At 49.5% G+C, this 17,805-nt stretch overlaps 1 protein-coding gene across 5 annotated transcripts in view; it reads right to left on the reverse strand.

Annotated features, from left to right (window-relative positions):
* Positions 1-660: 660 nt before the first annotated feature.
* Positions 661-17,805, reverse strand: part of SCHIP1 (schwannomin interacting protein 1) — a 400,884-nt gene continuing 383,739 nt past the window's right edge. For all 5 annotated transcript variants that reach the window (XM_083177853.1, XM_083177856.1, XM_083177854.1 and 2 more), the window contains 2 exons: positions 17,631-17,724; positions 661-1,305 (listed from right to left, as the gene is read on the reverse strand). In XM_083177853.1, coding sequence (XP_083033979.1) covers positions 1,254-1,305; positions 17,631-17,724 — 146 coding nt within the window. In that variant the 3' untranslated portion in view covers positions 661-1,253. The remainder of the gene's footprint in view (positions 1,306-17,630; positions 17,725-17,805) is intronic.

The following is a 17,805-nucleotide window of genomic DNA, read 5'->3' on the forward strand; positions in this document are numbered from 1 at the left end:
GTTTTTTTTTAAAGCAGAGTAGCATTTACACTACAAAATCAAACTGGTTTAGCAGTGTAAACGATTGGTGCTTTAAAAAAACTGGAGATTTCTTACCAAATCTCTCACTTTCTGAATCTCTCATCCTATTAAATCTCACGCTAAATTTAGAGCAGAAGGCAAAACCAATTGTAGCAGCTCAATCCCACAAATGTTGCTGCTGCCACTTGTCTATGGTAAATTTGTGAGCCAATCAGAGAGAAGCATTAATATAGAGATCTGTTCATGTGATTACTGTGTTACATGCTCAATTCCATTATCTTTATTCCCATCTCCCCCGCTGCCTCTTTGTATAGACATGGTTTCTTCCTTACCAGTGGGGTCCACTGTAATTGGGGCTTCTGTAGTTAGGGTAGAGGAGTTCTGATTTTCCTTTTTTTGTGGGAGATTAAAAGGGGCAGAAAATGATGATGTCCAGTAGACTTATATAGATATTATAAAAGATCTATTTAAAGGCAAAATAAAAGCAAACTTAAAAAAAATAAAATAATATAGATTGTATATATGGTTCCCCGTTAATATGTAAATAATTTGCAAGGCATTTTTTTTTAAGTTCATTTATGTGTGTGCCGTTAAGAAATCCATAGATTATGCCAACCGAAAGACCATCACATACAAAACAAATGTTTAAAGTTTATTTTACATATTTATACATAAAACTTTTGAATGTGACTTATTTTAAATCCAATTGAATATAATAGCACATCTAAAAATGGAAGTCAGATGTCAGACATTCACAAAATGTTGACAACTGATTGAATTATACAAGATACAGAAAGCTACAACGTTACGATGAGGCAGGCATGTAGTCGTTGACTTGTTTAGCACCGTCAATACCATCTGTGTTTGAGAACTACAGTGACGAATAAAAGGTAGTTATCATAGGTAAAATACTGCTCAACTCAAAGTTTGCAAATTAAAAAAAATAAATACAATTTGTAACTATTATCTGTCTCTTTATCCATATTCTGTCATGGCATTAAGTACTGTACATATATAGTTTCTTAATAAAATGCCTCATATTAAGTGGCACAAGTAAAAAGTTAAAATAAATTAGGAAGCATAGGCCAAGTCACTGGACGAAAAGCTTCGGACATCAAAGACTAACACTGATTTTCCTTGTGTATCATCTTTTTGCATCAGCATTTTTACAACCACAAAAGCAAAATAAAAGTTTAGCTTTTTTTTTCCCTAATGTTCAATGGCTTTTTGCTTTATTTTGTAGGCATCTTCTCTGCCATGTGCTTCTGCTGACTTTCAGCATGTCTGTAAGAGAGAGAACACAAATCGGCAGTTATAATACAGTGTGCACATGCTAAGAACGTGTCCGCTCAGAAAATAACTCCACCAAAAAAACGTAGAAAATTAAAAAAATTTATAATAAAAAAACACCTCGTTATGGAGCGAAGACTCAGAGAATGGCACCAAAAATAATTTCAGTTCTGCACAATATGGCCTTATAACTGTAATGTATAACTAACACATGTTATAGGCAAAGCTTATGAAGACAGGTTGTGTATTATACACAATCCTGTCTAATCCAATCAGTGTGCTTCTATCATATATCCTGACCAATGACATCAGTTAATGCTCAGCTGGTCTTTTAGCTAGAGCTCATTACTGTTTAAATAAATCCCATAACTTGCCTATAATTGGCTTATAAGAAAAAATGGGTAGATATTCACGGCTTTTAATTGGTTTGGTTAGGATTTGGAATGTAATGCTCATATAGCCCCTTTTTATTATTTAAACTTTCACAATTGCATTATCTATCTATCTATCTATCTATCTATCTATCTATCTATCTATCTATCTATCTATCTATCTATCTATCTATCTATCTACTGTATCTATCTATCTATCTATATCAGCTTATGGAGGGGAGCTGTCATTCTGACTATGGGCCTGTTTCAAGGAATGCACAGGAATCTCTGTAAACAGCAGCAATTGTGCTACAAAGCAGTGAAAGACACCCACTACTGGCTGCGTTCATAGAGGCGACATGGGGTACTCTGCGTGTAGATCAGGGAGCCATTGGACAGCTGAGTGACCCTCAGGTTATTCAGGATGTCTGGCAAAACTACATGCTTGGCCAGTCAGGCTACCTCTGAGGGTACAGCCACTGAGAAAATGAGGATAGCACGCCCCATTTTAGGTAACACTCCCCATCTCTGCCCCCAAACGCCATAGCATTCCAACCGTGCTGTGGCTTTCAGGGCACAGTGACCAATGTTGCAGGCACAGATATGCACATGCTCAGCAGAGATTTGCAGAAACATTAATGTATTGTAAATCTCCAAATCAGCCCCAGAACCTTCTCCTACTGGTTGTTTGTCATACACCAGACCAGAGAGCTGCAGCCAGGCTCAGATACATTTATAGTAAGACACAGGAATACCTGCCTGTGTCTTCTCTGAGTGCACCCGGCATAGGCGCCGAAACCATGGGTGCTCCATGGCCCAAGCACCCACAGAAAGTGAGGAGCACTCACGGGCCATGGCAGTGGGGTCCCAGCAGTGGATATGCTGTCAGCAGCGGGGGGTCCCTGCGGCAGATGGGAACTAGTAGCGGTATTAATACCGCTGCTAGTTCCCATTTTCCGCAGGGACCCGGGGGGGGGGCAGGGGATCTGTGGGAGCACCCACCGGACAAGAAGTAAATTGGTCCCCCTATTACATTTTACTTCCATGTACTGTCTTGATAAAAGGACCATGGGGTCCTGAAATGTTGACCTGTTGATGTACATGTTGGATGAAGTATAACAATTGATATCCTTAAAACGTGGAGTGCCGCTTCTTTCTTCCACATATCTACTATTTTGCTATTATCACCAATTTCAATACCCACAACTAGAAGTGCCAATCTGCCCACCCTTTGTATGTATATGTAGCTGCCAGCTTTACAATGACTTATGTTTACATGTATAATTTTGATTAATGATTGATGAAGTTCTTTTTGTGATTGGTGCTTGTTTCCACACATGGGCGGTGGGGTTAGATTGCATTATTCTAATTAGCTACTACAGAGTGTGCATTTGCATTATATTTTTTCCTTCTGGATATTTAAACAGCAAGAACATGATTTGTTGCAGCTAAGCATTTGAAGAAAATGATGAGAGCCTTGATACTAAGTAATGAAAAAAATATATATACAGTATATTGTTTCATCAATGGAGGGATCAGTCTGCATTGCATGAGATGTAGGGGGTGTTACTCAGACCTGATCGCACGGCTGTGAATTCACAAGCCGGGCGATAATCCAACACCTGCGCATGCATACAGCTAAGAGTACACATGTGCGAGGCTGTCCTGCGATGAAATCCAGATCGCTGGCCGGACACAAGTTGACTGACAGAGAGAGACGGCATTTGGGTGTGGTAACTGGATGTTTTTTGATAGTGTCAGGGAAAAGGGGATTTTTGTCCTTACCTGGAAAATCCTTATTTCTGAATCCTTTGGTGGACACTGGGACAGTGGGAAGGGGGCGGAGCCATGGCGACAGGCACCAAGTAGCTAACACTTTAGTGGTGCAGCCCAGGCCCCTCCTTCCCCACACTCCATCCTAGGTCAGTTTAGACTACCACCGGACTTAGGAGCACAGGAAAGGAGAGAATGAAAGAAAGAAAAAGAGAGATCTTGTATTACCATGAACAAGAGCATTCCCTAAAACCAACCCATCCGCCGATCAGGGGCGTCTGGGCGGGCGCCCAGTGTCCACCAAAGGATTCAGAAATAAGGATTTTCCAGGTAAGGACAAAAATCCCCTTATTTCCTTCATGCCATTGGTGGCCACTGGGACAGTGGGACGTCCCACCGCTGTCCCCTCACGGGAGGGAACGCTCCTGAGCTGCAGAAAGAACGGCACGGCCGAACGCAGAGTCGACCTCGGTGAAAGTATCAAACCTGTAGTGGCGTATAAAAGTGTGCATGGAAGACCATGTGGCTGCGCGGCACAGCTGCTCTGCGGAGACTCCGGAAGCCGCAGCCCACGAAGATCCTACCGAGCGAGTGGAATGGGCCGTGAGCCCTGCTGGCGCCGGCCTATTCGCCAGAAGGTATGCCTGCTGAACCGTAAGCCGCAACCACCTGGCAATGGACTGTTTAGATGCGGGCCAACCCCGCTTCTGATGATCATAAAGAACAAACAAAGCTTCTGTTCTTCTAATCTCCCTGGTCCTATCCACATAGATGCGAAGGGCCCGAACCACATCAAGAGCCCCTCCACTTCTTGAATCCTGGAAAGAAGGAACCACGATTTCCTGGTTTACGTGAAACCTGGATACCACTTTTGGCAGGTAACCCAACCTGGTACGGAGGACTGCCCGATCTTGGTGGAAAACCAAAAACGGTGGCTTACAAGATAGAGCGGTCAAATCCGAGACCCGCCTAGCTGACGCAATTGCCAGAAGGAAACACACCTTCCATGAAAGCCAACGCAACTCCACTGACTCCAGAGGCTCAAACGGAGCCACCTGAAGAGCTCTCAGAACCAAAGGCAGATCCCACGGAACTACGGGACTCCGAAAGGGAGGAGTCACGTGCATGACCCCCTGGAGGAAAGTGCGAACCTCCGGTCTTGTCGCAATGCGCCTCTGAAACAGAACCGAGAGCGCCGAGACCTGAACCTTCAAAGTGGAATGTTGAAGGCCCAAATCCACTCCCGACTGCAAGAAGGCCAAAACCTTGGGCAACGAGAACCTCCTTGGATTCTTCTCGTGCTCTTCACACCAGCGAAAGAAAGAACTCCAGATCCTGTAGTAGACTCTTGCTGAAGACGGCTTCCTGGCCGCTATCATGGTTCTTATCACAGAATCTGAGAACCCCCTGTCTCTTAAGATCTCCCTCTCAAGAGCCAAGCCGTCAAACCGAGACGAGCTAGGTTGGGATGTTGACAGGGTCCCTGAGACAGAAGGTCTGGCCGGAGAGGTAACCGCCACTGAGGTTCCTCCGCCATGAGCCGGAGATCGGCATACCAGGCCCTGCGTGGCCAGTTTGGGGCCACCAGGATTACCCTTACCCGTTCCCTCTTGAGTCTTCTTAGGAACCGAGGAAGAAGAGCCACCGGCGGGAAGGCGTACGCCAGATCGAACGGCCAAGGTGCCGACAGAGCGTCGACCAGAAATGCGCCTGGATCCCGAGTCCTGGACCCGTAGCAAGGCAACTTGTGATTCCACCGGGATGCCAGGAGGTCTATCTGAGGCCTTCCCCAGCGAAGGGTTAGAGAGTGAAACACCTCTGGATGAAGAAACCATTCTCCGGAGTGGATCTCTTGGCGGCTCAGAAAGTCTGCTTCCCAGTTTTCGACGCCGGGAATGTACACTGCCGACAATGCCAAGAGGTGACGTTCTGCCCAACGAAGAATTGGCTGTACCTCCAGAAAGGCTGCTCTGCTCCGAGTTCCCCCCTGGTGATTGATGTACGCCACTGCCGTGGCGTTGTCTGTCTGTACCTTGACTGCACGAGAGCAAATCAGGGGGGCCGCCTGGAGAAGGGCTAAGTAGATCGCCCTGAGCTCTAGAATATTGATCGGCAACCCCGACTCCTGGTGGGACCAAACTCCCTGGTAGGATTGGTCCTCCACCACCGCTCCCCAGCCCCTGAGGCTGGCATCTGTCGTCAAGAGTACCCAGTCGGAGACTAGGAAGGGCCGTCCCATGGACAGGTGACGTGGCTTGAGCCACCAGAGCAACGATAGTCGAACCTCCTGAGAGAGTACTACCTCCTGCCTCTTCAGAGCCTGTGGTGAACGGTTCCAATACTTGAGGATCTGGTGTTGCAACGGTCGAGAGTGAAAATAGGATTTTAATACCTACCGGTAAATCCTTTTCTCGAAGTTCTTATGGGATACAGGGAGTCGTTCATAACGATGGGGAAAAGAGCTTATCCGAAGGAGACAGGCACATATAAAAATTTATACAGGGTGTACTGGCTCCTCCCCTCTGCTCCCCTCCCTCTAGCTTCAGTTAAGTGAACTGTGCCGAAGGAGAAGAACAATATGAGAGGAATATGTGTATATTTACCGTGGTGAGATTCATCCAGCACACCCAACATTCAACATAACAGACCACATTAGCAACCCCATAACCTGGGAAGTCTAAGGGCCTAAGAACATGTCAACATGACAACTATTTTGAACTGTGTTCCAACTGGAACAATGCATAGAATTATCACCTAAGTGACAATGTACACTCGTGGACCTTTAAAGGTACACTATGTAAGATTTAGTTACCTAGGTAACTTACACCCTATGTCCGCCAGGAACAAGAAGGGTAGCAGAAGGACCCAGAATTGGTCCATATCTCACAAAGTGAGCAAGGCAAACCTCCGCACAGAGGCGGGTGCCCTGTATCCCATAAGAACTTCGAGAAAAGGATTTACCGGTAGGTATTAAAATCCTATTTTCTCTATCATTCTTATGGGATACAGGGAGTCGTTCATAACGATGGGGATATACCAAAGATATCAGAACGGGCGGGATTGTGCGGAACCTATTGCCGCAGCACTGCTTGCCCAAACTGAGTATCCTCAGTGGCCAGAGCATCAAACTTATAAAATTTGACAAAAGTGTGTTGGCCAGACCATGTGGCTGCTCTACACAATTGTAAGGCCGAAACTCCTCGGGCAGCCGCCCAGGATGTCCCCACGGAACGAGTAGAGTGAGCTTTCACCCCAACAGGCATAGGCAGCTTTGCTATCGCATAAGCCTGTTTAATGGTTGCACATATCCAACGTGCAATAGACTGCTTGGAAGCAGGACGTCCAATCTTTTGGGCATCATAAAGGACGAAAAGTCCATCAGTTTTACGAATCCTTGCTGTTCTCCTGATGTAGACACGGAGAATCCTTACTACGTCCAAGGACGTCGGCACCTCAGAATGAGGCCCACCAGCAGGAACCACTATTGGCTGGTTCACATGGAACGCAGACACCACTTTGGGCAGAAAACGCGGGTTAGTACGTAATTCTGCCCTGTCCTCAAAGAATATCAAATAAGGACTCTTGCAAGTCAACGCCCCTAGCTCCGAGACCCTCCTAGCCGAAGCTAGGGCCAGTAAGACCACTGTCTTCCAGGTTAAATATTTCAGGTCAATTTCCTCCAAGGGCTCAAACCAGGAGGATTTAAGGAACTTCAGCACAACATCCAAGTCCCACGGTGGAGTAGGGGCCACAAAAGGAGGTTGTATATGCAATACTCCTTGCAGAAATGTCTGCACTTCAGGAATATTAGCCAGTTTCCTCTGGAAGAAAACTGATAACGCAGATACCTGCACCTTCAAAGAGCCTAGGCGTAGGCCGAGATCCAGACCAGCTTGAAGAAAGCTAAGAAATCTTTCAAGTCTGAACTCTGATGGAGAAAACTTTCCCTGTTCGCACCAACCCACATATCTTTTCCAGATATGGTGGTAATGTGCAGCTGTTACCGGTTTCCTTGCACTTGTCATAGTTCTGATGACCGAAGTGTGAAACCCCTTCTGAGTCAGGATCTGCCGTTCAACTTCCAGGCCGTCAAACGCAGCTGTTCCAAGGCCTGGAAGACGCACGGTCCTTGCATGAGTAGATCTCTTTGCAGGGGTAGGCGCCACGAGTCCCTTTGCAGACTTAGAAGTTCCGGGTACCACGTTCTTCGTGGCCAGTCTGGGGCCACCAGAATAACCTCGGTTCCTTCTCTTCTTATCTTCCTTAGCACCCGAGCCACTAGGGGAATCGGTGGGAAGACATAGACCAGGCTGTTGAACGTCCACGGTATGGAGAGGGCGTCCACTCCTTCTGCCTGAGGGTCTCTTGCCCTCGAGAAGTACCTGGATACTTTCCAGTTGTCTCTTGATGCCATCAAGTCTACCAGTGGGGTCCCCCACCGAGCCACCAGAGAATTGAATACCTGGTGGTGTAGACTCCATTCCCCGGGGTGGAGCTCGTGGCGACTGAGGAAGTCTGCTTCCCAGTTGTCCACCCCGGGTATGAAAATGGCCGAGAGCGCTTGGCAATGACTCTCTGCCCAGGACAGGATCTTCGATGCTTCCCTCATACAGGGCCTGCTCTTGGTCCCGCCCTGTCTGTTCAGGAATGCCACCGTGGTGGCGTTGTCTGATTGTATACGGACCGCCTGACCGCAGAGGAGAGGGCCCGCCTTCAGAAGTGCGTAATACACAGCACGTAACTCCAGGCTGTTGATATGGAGGCGTGTTTCCCATAGGGTCCACTTGCCCTGAAAGGACTGACCCATGGTCACTGCCCCCCATCCCGTGAGGCTTGCATCCGTGGTGACTAAGACCCAATCCTGGATGCCAATCCGACGCCCTGCCAGCAGGTTGGGCGTGTGGAGCCACCACTGTAGTGACAGTCTGGTCCGAGATGACAACGCAATGCGCCGGTGCATCTGATGGTGTGAACCGGACCACTTCGCTAGGAGATCTAGCTGGAAAATCCTGCTGTGAAACCTCCCGAATTGGAGAGCCTCGAAAGAGGCGACCATCTTTCCCAATAGGACAATGCACTGGTGTACTGTCACCTGGGGGGTCCGTAGCAAGTCTCTGACCAGCCGCTGGATGTCCAACACCTTGTCCTGTGGCAGGCACACCCTCATGAGAGTTGTGTCCATCACCATGCCCAGGAACTGGAGTCTCTGTGAAGGGATCAGAGAAGACTTTGCCAGATTCAGGAGCCAACCATGGCCCGACAGGGTCTGTATGGTAACTTGTAGAGCTGTCTGTAGTTCCTGTGGCGACCGCGCCTTTACTAACAGGTCGTCCAAGTATGGTATCACGCAGATACCCTTTTTTCTTAAAACCACCATCATCTCCGCCATCACCTTGGTGAATATGCGCGGGGCTGAGGACAAGCCGAATGGCAGTGCGCGAAACTGATAATGCTCGTTTAACAGCGCAAACCTCAGATATTTCTGATGAGGGGGCCATATTGGGATGTGAAGGTAGGCGTCCTTCACATCTAGGGACGCCAAGAACTCCCCCTCCTCCAGTGCCGCTATCACGGCCCGCAAGGACTCCATCTTGAATTTGGTTACTTTCAAGAAGGGATTCAGGGATTTTAAGTTCAGAATTGGGCGTACTGACCCGTCCGGTTTCGGAACTACAAATAGGTTCGAGTAATAACCCTGCCCCCTCTCTAGGGGAGGGACCCGGGTTATAACCTTGGCCTGCACCAGCTTTTGGATTGCTTGCTGCAACACCACTTGGTCCTCCGGGGACGCTGGGAGGCCTGATTTGAAGAACCTCTGAGGTGGCTGAACTGCAAACTCCAGCTTGTAGCCGTGCGTAATAAGAGCCTGTACCCAAGAATTGAGGCACGAGGCTTCCCAAACCTGGCCGAAGAACGCCAGTCTGGCTCCCACCTCTGCCGGAGCTAATGGTGGAGCCCCACCGTCATGCTGCGGGTTTTCCTGCAGCTGCCCCGGATGGCCGCTCTGCGGTGGCCGAAGCGGAAGGCTTCCTGAATTTACCACGGGAGCCTCTTGCAGCGTTTGAACCACCTCTTGCTTTAGGGCGGAATTTACTAGCCCGAAAGGACTGCTGCTGGGAGTGAGCCTGAAAGGGACGCTTAGGCGCCTGTGGAGTGGATGGCAGGAAAGTGGACTTCCCTGCCGTGGCTTTAGAGATTAATTCGTCTAAATCACTCCCAAATAACCTGCCACCTGTGAAGGGGAGGTTTTCTACACTCCTTTTGGAGTCAGCGTCAGCAGCCCACTGCCGGAGCCAGAGGGATCTGCGCCCTGACACTGCCATGGCTGAGTTACGGCCGTTAATGGCACCTAACTCCTTCTGCGCTTCACACAGAACTTTAGCAGTGTCCTGAATATGGTGTAATTTTTCAGACACCTGCGCAACTGTCATGTCGCCCAGAAGACCTTCCTGTATCTGGGAGGCCCACGTGTATATGGACTTGGCCATATAGCAACTAGCTAATACAGGACGCTGACACGCGCCACTAGCAGTAAAAATGGACTTCAAAGTGTTTTCAACCTTTCTGTCCGTGGTGTCTTTAAGTGAAGACGACCCTGGTACTGGGAGTACCATCTTTTTGGCTAAGCGAGACACAGAAGCATCAACCTCTGGTGGCTCCTCCCACACCTTACGTCCCTCAGGATCGAAGGGAAACGTGGACTTAAACTTTTTAGCCACTTTAAACCTCATTTCTGGGTTATTCCACGCTGACTTGAATGTACTTTCCAGGTCAGCCTGCTCAGGGAAAACTACCTGTTGCCTTTTCTGAGTAGCAAAGAAGGTATCACCTGCTGTGGATTCAGCTAAGGGAAGGTCCAACACCTCCCTGATTGCCATAATCAATGGCTCTGTGCCCCGCAGTAGTGACTGTGAAGCATCAGGCTCGTCATCACCTGCGTCTGCATCATCCATATCATCACCATCATCCCCATCGTCAGCCCCGGAATCAGGGGTTTGAGAGGGGGTCTTTCTCTTACGAGTATCCCCAGGGGTGGGAGTAATTACATCCACTCTGGCCGAGAGGACAGCCAGCTCCCTTTGTACTCTCTGGGTCTGTGCTGCAGTAGCAGTTAACTGTGTAGTTACAGTCTCAAGCATGGTTTTTATACCTGTAGCCCAGGCTGGCTCCTGTGAGCTGTCCTGCGTGCTACTTTGCTGCCCAGTTAGTTGTGGGGGGACCCCAGTACTTTGAGGGGACATGCATGACTCACAAGTCACCTGTGATGAAGATGCTGGCACAAACTTATCACTGCACACCATACATGTAAGTTTCCTCACCATTGTGACAAACAAACAGTCTCCCCTCACACAGCGCGCACACACAGTGGATATGCAGTGTGAAATTAACCAGATAATTACTATGTGTAGCCTTATCTGATCTGTACAGCTTAACAAGCCAGTGGGGTGGTGTACAGAGGATAATGGAGGAGACCAATACACCTGATAACCTTAGCTCTCCGATTAGAAGAGCTGGTAATACAGTACAGTAATCAATAACAGTACTTTACAGTGTAAGCAGGCAAGTGCACAAGTACACAAGCGCTGAAAACCTGAAGCTGTCTCTGCAAGCAGATTCCCTCTGATCCACACCGCTGAGGAGTGTCTGGAGCAGTATAATGGCGTTTCCAGCAGCCAGGGAAGAAGCAGGAAGCAGGTTTTGGCGCCCTCACAGAGCTGGTCTCACTCTGGGTAAGCTCCGCCCAGCGTAATGGCGCCGGAGCTTACCTGCGTTTTATACTGAGACTGACATTGGGGAATGTCCAAATCCTCTTTGGTAACTGCCCTGGACAAAACAGGAACTGTACCCTGTCTCAGTGTAGGCAGGGGGTTACGCGGTCCCTGTGCAGGGCACCGCCATACCGCCGCCATTTTGCCGCACAAAAACCCGGGGACCCCACGGCGGGGGACCCCGGGGTAGTACTCACCACAGACGTCTTCAGACTGGACTAGGGGTGTGCGGCGTGCCAGGGGTGTGCGCGCTGCAGCGCAATGCCCGCGGTAACATCACCCACTCAGGACGGTGGTCCTGTGGCAGGGACAGCTCGGTACCTTGAAGTGGCCAGCAGCTGAACCCTTTCCCTAGTCTCCCACGACGCAGGACTGCTGTTAAGTCCAAACAGCAGCCCCAAAATAATAAAGAAAATAAAACAGAAGAAAAACTCTCTGGAGCTCTTCCTGATGCGTGCTTCTCCTGAGGCACAGTTCTCAAACTGAAGCTAGAGGGAGGGGAGCAGAGGGGAGGAGCCAGTACACCCTGTATAAATTTTTATATGTGCCTGTCTCCTTCGGATAAGCTCTTTTCCCCATCGTTATGAACGACTCCCTGTATCCCATAAGAATGATAGAGAAATTGGGCAAATTCCACCATCTCGAAGCACGAGACCATCTTGCCCAAAATCTTCATACATAGATGAAGAGAGACTCTCCTGTGCTTGAGAAACCCTCGTAAGAGGGCCTGCAAAGCCAGCCGCTTCTTGTCTGGAAGATAGACCCTCTGGGCCTGGGAATCCAGACGCGCTCCCAGATGTATCATCTCCTGGGAGGGTTCCAGGCTGGACTTGCGCCAGTTCACTAGCCAACCGTGAGCCTGGAGCAGGTCCAGCGTAATGCCTAGATGTTGCAGCAGTAGTTCTCTGGACTGTCCCAGAATCAGAAGGTCGTCCAGATAAGGCAGAATCCGCACTCCCTGGAGGTGAAGGAAGGCTGCCATAACTCCCATCACCTTCGTAAAGACTCTTGGTGCTGTAGAGATTCCGAAGGGTAGAGCCCGAAATTGGACATGAAGATCCTTGGTTGCAAACCGGAGGTACTTGCGGTGATCCGGATGTATCGGAACATGCAGGTATGCATCTCTGATGTCCAGAGATACCATGAAATCCCCCGGCTCCATTGCCTGTATAATGGACCGGAGGGACTCCATGCGAAACCACGGAATGTTCAAGTAACAATTGAGATCCTTGAGATTCAGGATTGGTCGGAATGAACCATCCGGCTTCCCGATCAGGAATAAATTGGAGTAATAGCCGTGGCCCCTCTGCTGAGGAGGAACCACTTCTATCACCTGAGACTGGAGAAGAGTCTGAACGGAGGCGTTGAGAGCCTCCGCCTTCAGAGGACAGGCCGGGCGCCCCGTGATAAAGAATCGGGTCGGCGGACGCCTGTTGAAGGAGAGATAGTATCCTTCCGACACTATACTCAAAATCCAATTGTTCGCTGTCGTCTCCCTCCACCTGTTGGCAAAATGGAGGAGGCGAGCCCCTACCGGCAGGGAGTCGACCTGAGGGGTCCCCGAGTCATTGGGAGGCCTTCTCCGGGGCCTTAGGAGGCTGACGTTTGCCAGACTGGGACTGTCTGCTCCTACCAAACGACTCCCTCCTGGGAGGACGGCTTCTTGTTGAAGATTGTCCCCTCGGCTTTCCCTGCGGCCGAAAGGAACGAAAGGACTGCTTCGGCTTAGAGGTGCCGACGGGAGGAAGGCTGTCTTGGAAGTGGCTACCGTAGTCACAATCTTGTCCAGCTCCGGACCGAAAAGCATATCGCCCACAAAAGGAAGGGCCTCCAGGGCCTTTTTGGACTCTGCATCCGCATTCCAAGTGCGGAGCCACAAGGCTCTTCTGGCTGCAACCGAAGACGCCGAGATCCTAGAGGCTAACGTAGCCGTGTCCAGGGCCGCCTCGCCCAAGTACATGGAGGCTTCTCTGATATGGTCCACCAGAGAAAGCAGCTCCGACCTGCGTATGCCTGACGTAATGTTCTCCGTCAACATATCTGCCCATTTGCCTACCGCCCTAGCCACCCAGGCCGAGGCCAAAGCTGGCCTATAAAGCGTACCCGCATGAGTAAAGATAGATTTAAAGACATGTTCCATCTTTCTATCCGTGGGGTCCTTTAGAGCCGCCACAGTGGGAATAGGCAAGGTAGTAGCCTTTACCAGCCGGGCTATGTGGGAATCCACCTGAGGCGGGCGTTCCCATTTCATGCGCCCGTCCGCCGGAAAGGGATAAGAAGAAACCATCCTTTTAGAAATTGTAAATTTCTTATTAGGAGCAGACCAGGCCTTTGCCAGGTCTCCCTCCAGCTGCGTTGAAGATGGGAAAACAGCCAGATCCTTCTTCTTGCGCTTAAAAGAGGGTGCCTCCTCCGCAGGGGGTTGGTCTGGCTCCTGTATGTTTAAGCAAGAGCGGACCGCCTTCACCAGCGCATCTACCCTGGACTGAGTCATAACCTCATCCTGGGATGTAGCCTCCTCGTCAGGGTCGTCCGGGTCATCCGGGTCAACAGGGTCATCTGTGTCCGCCTGGTCGTCCCCTGAAGTATCCGTCCCCGTAGAGTCAGCTCTCTGGGTGCGGGCTCTGGGGTTCTTGCGCTTGCTAGCGGCACCCAGCAGGTTCTGTAGAGAGGAAGAAACCTGAACCAGTCCCTGCACTGAGGAAGAAAGGCCCTGTACCTAAACTGGCTCAGGCGCCAGCGTCAGCAACTGAGGCTGGGACTGCGTGAGCGGAGCCGGTTGAGCTGGTGGAAGAGTCGCCTGTGAAGGCTGACTCAACACTGGTGGGGGCTGAGGGTGTGAACGGGAAGCGGCTAGCTGTCCAGCAAGGTCCCTCATGGCTGCCGTCAGGGCCTGCGCCCAACCCGGTTCCCCGGAATGGGATGCCTGTGACGGGGCCGAATCCACAGAGTCCCCACCATTACAGAGTGTACACACACCCCCATGGTCTGTCGAGGTGGAAGAAAAATTCTCCTTGCACCTAACACACTTAAAGGCCCTCAGGGCAGGAGCGTCCCCTGACCGCGAGGGTCCTGCGGACTTTGAGCCTGACTTAGAAGTCATGGCTATGCTCTATCCCACTACAATACAAGAGACAGAGTGAATAGAAAGATTTGCACAGAAAACCCCTATATAGAGAGGGGTGTGAAACACAGCACTGAACACCTCAAGGGTGCAGTGTCAATGCAGTACAACCTGACCCGTCTGAAGACCGGGGAAGGAAGGGTGCCACAGTGTCCACACACAAAAGCTGCTTCCTGCTGCTCCTCTGCACCGATGCGTGACAGAGTCAAGCCTCCATTAAGACAGGACGCTGGCAGTCCCCGGCGGGAACTCATATAGAGGCTCCCTGCCGGGGATTGGGCGGGGAGGAGGTGAGGGACCTCCCCCCCTCCTGGAACCTTGCCAGGGCTGAGAAAAAATATGGCGGCCCCCACCGCTACAACAATAGCCCTGGTGGTCTAGTGGCCTCGGTTTCCCCTGTGGGGAACGAGTGTCACCGCCAGGAAACCGCCGGGAGCGCAACCACCCCCGGCGGCTACGTGCGCTGGGTTCCCTCCCTCCGGCATCATCCAGACGCCGCTGCGAGACAGAGCGTCTCGCGGTCACCGTTGCGGGACAGAGTCAAGCTTCCATCGGGAAGCGTCTCTGTCTCGCGTCTCCCCCAGCCGCGATACCGCTGCGTGCTGTGGGGAGGGAGGGGGGGAAGTGCGGCTTACCTGCTCCGTGGCGCACGGTCCCTCTGTGCTGGGACCCAGCCTGCAGGTCCGTGGCAGTTCACGACGAGCTGGCTCCGGAGCAGGTGAGCAGCCTGGGTGGTCCACCCGGCTTGCTCACCGCAAGTGTAAAAAAAAACAAAAAAAAACTTTTTTTTTAAAAAACGCTGCAGAAACCTGCAGCAGCTACTAAAAACGTGCCTGTGCTCCTAGGCACCAAGAAAAAAACTGACCTAGGATGGAGTGTGGGGAAGGAGGGGCCTGGGCTGCACCACTAAAGTGTTAGCTACTTGGTGCCTGTCGCCATGGCTCCGCCCCCTTCCCACTGTCCCAGTGGCCACCAATGGCATGAAGGAAATAAAGCAGGCATGGCCAGGCATTTGAAGGAAAGTCGTTGTGTCTGTTTCTATCGCAGACGCCAGGTAGATCCTGGGCTGTGCCCAGACTCCAAGCAGTGGAAAAATCATTTGATGGTGAGCATTTTGCGCATGGATTTGTGGCTAATCGCCGATAGGAGTAATTTTTGTAAGCCATTCGCAGACTTGCACAGGGTGGGATTTCTCTCTGGGTGGTTGGAAATTACCTGGTTGCAGGAAGCTGCAAATTAGCAGTACAGCAATCAAGTCAGAATGACCAGCTTAGTTCCACAGACTGAACTTTGTTTGTGATTTTTGGAGCTACAGTATCCATCATTTTATCTGAGTTCTTCTGTTCTTAGCTTAGCAGTTTATCTGCAATACTGCTGCTGGATGGAGTAACCAGTTCCTAATCACTGCACAAATATCCTCTTTTCACAATTTTTTTTAATCATAGGTTATCTGTTTGACAACTACACAGTTTAGATATTGTTATCATGTACACTTTAGCTAGTGCTGTGTGTTTTTAACAGATCTGAAGGGGGTTACTCCTATTGCACCCCAATAAATGCCACAATCTTAGTGTTTAGATCCACATAGTGACAAGAAACAATATGGCACATGTGCTCTAGCCGCCACTTTATTGTACCTCTGTAAAATATTTATATACTGTTCACCTTACAGGTTACTGTGGCGCTCCTTAGTTATGAATATTCCAGATAACATGCAATGTGTAATAACATGCTTCTGCATTACTCAGGGAGCTACCTATATCGTAAATGCTGTACACTGAAAGATATTTCACACTACCATCACTGTGTTCCAGGTATGATAGTACACACATGGCATATTCACTGGTCAAATGTGTATCTCTGCTTAGACAGAAGCCCAACACTGGCAATTGCATACCCAGAGTTACAGTACATAACATAACTGAGTATTTTAATTAATGAATAATAAAAGCAAATTCTCAGTAACAATCCTGAAGTAAGATTACAAAGTTATGATTATGTAGCATGCCACAAATGACAAATGTCACTGACCCATTGGCAGCGCTAATATCCTTGGATGGATACCATTAAAATCTAAACATATAAAAACGATTGGAATGATTTCACAATAAATTTCATTGTAAAGTTTATAAAATAAACGCCCCCCCCCCAAGACCATTTTCCAAGGGCCACACTCTATTCTCTGTGACATTTGTAACTGCCCTTAATTGTCAATGACTAATTTAAAATTTAGCATAAAACATGTCACTGCTATAACCAGCAGATGGCAGTATCATACAACAATTTCTAAAGTCTTGAAAAGTATTTTTTTGGACAGAACAGTCACATGTTTTGTATCTTTCTGGCCTGGCCTGGGCAAGGAGCGGCAGGATATAATGGAAAGCTTGCAACCTGCTTTACTCATTCTCAATTACTGTCATAAGACTGACTGTTTTTTTCTCTTACACCAAACTACAGGAATGCATACCTCCCTACTTTGGAGGAGACGGACGCGGGACGCAGCTGCTGCGCGCCTTAGGCGCGTCGTAAATTTCAGGGGAGTGGCCTATACTCGCGGCTCTCCTGCGAGGCCACGCCCCCATTTTGCTGATATGGGGGCATGACCCAGAGGCTCTGTGAGCCTCTAGCCATGCCCCCAGCCCCCTGGCTACGGGAATAGACGCTGTGCGCATGCGCACAGCGTTTATTCCCCGCTGCTTAGCAGCCGACAGGGGGGAATCCCAACAGCCCCCCCTCCCCGTGGGACACTGCTGGCCGCGGGAGGGACAGCGGGACAGGCCCTGATAATCGGGACTGTCCCGTTGAAATCGGGACTGTTGGGAGGTATGTAGTTACTTCTAGGACAAGAACCTGAATGCCGCCCATTAATATGTTACACTTAAGGCACATAACAGTGCTGAAAGCTTGAGTGCAGGAGAAGCATGGGAGCGGTTATCAGTCATGGCTCTGCATAGGGTCACAGTGCAGGCAAGTTGTGTATGGCATGGCAAAGTGCTCTTTTACTGTATATTCTGCAGTCACAACTTCAGTATAATGTTTGGGGATCACTGCTGATATATTGTGTGAATAATTAAGGACATAATGGTAGATGGCGTACATAGGGACGAGAAAAGAATTCTGGTGACTTCCTGTCTCCCCACAGTCAGGTGCTGATCACCTGGTTGCAGGAACGGGGATTTGTATTTAATTCATCCTGCGTAAACTTATGGCTGGTGAGTGACGTTCCCTTCTCTATGGATGCACCTGGCGATATGACACACAAACAGCACATTATCAATTTACCTAGTTAAGTCTTCAATATCTACAAGCATTGCATCTTGTTCCATGTGCAATTCATCTCGGATAAGAAGGAGTTGAACCAACTCTTCATTCAAGCCTGGAAAATAGTCAGAATGAATGTTTTATATAACAGCAAACAAATAACAGTTTGATTGGTCTAATGTTATGTTGTCCTATA

The sequence above is a fragment of the Crinia signifera genome, chromosome 3 (assembly GCF_055691185.1).
Source record: "Crinia signifera chromosome 3, ASM5569118v1, whole genome shotgun sequence".
Taxonomy (NCBI): Eukaryota; Metazoa; Chordata; class Amphibia; order Anura; family Myobatrachidae; genus Crinia; species Crinia signifera.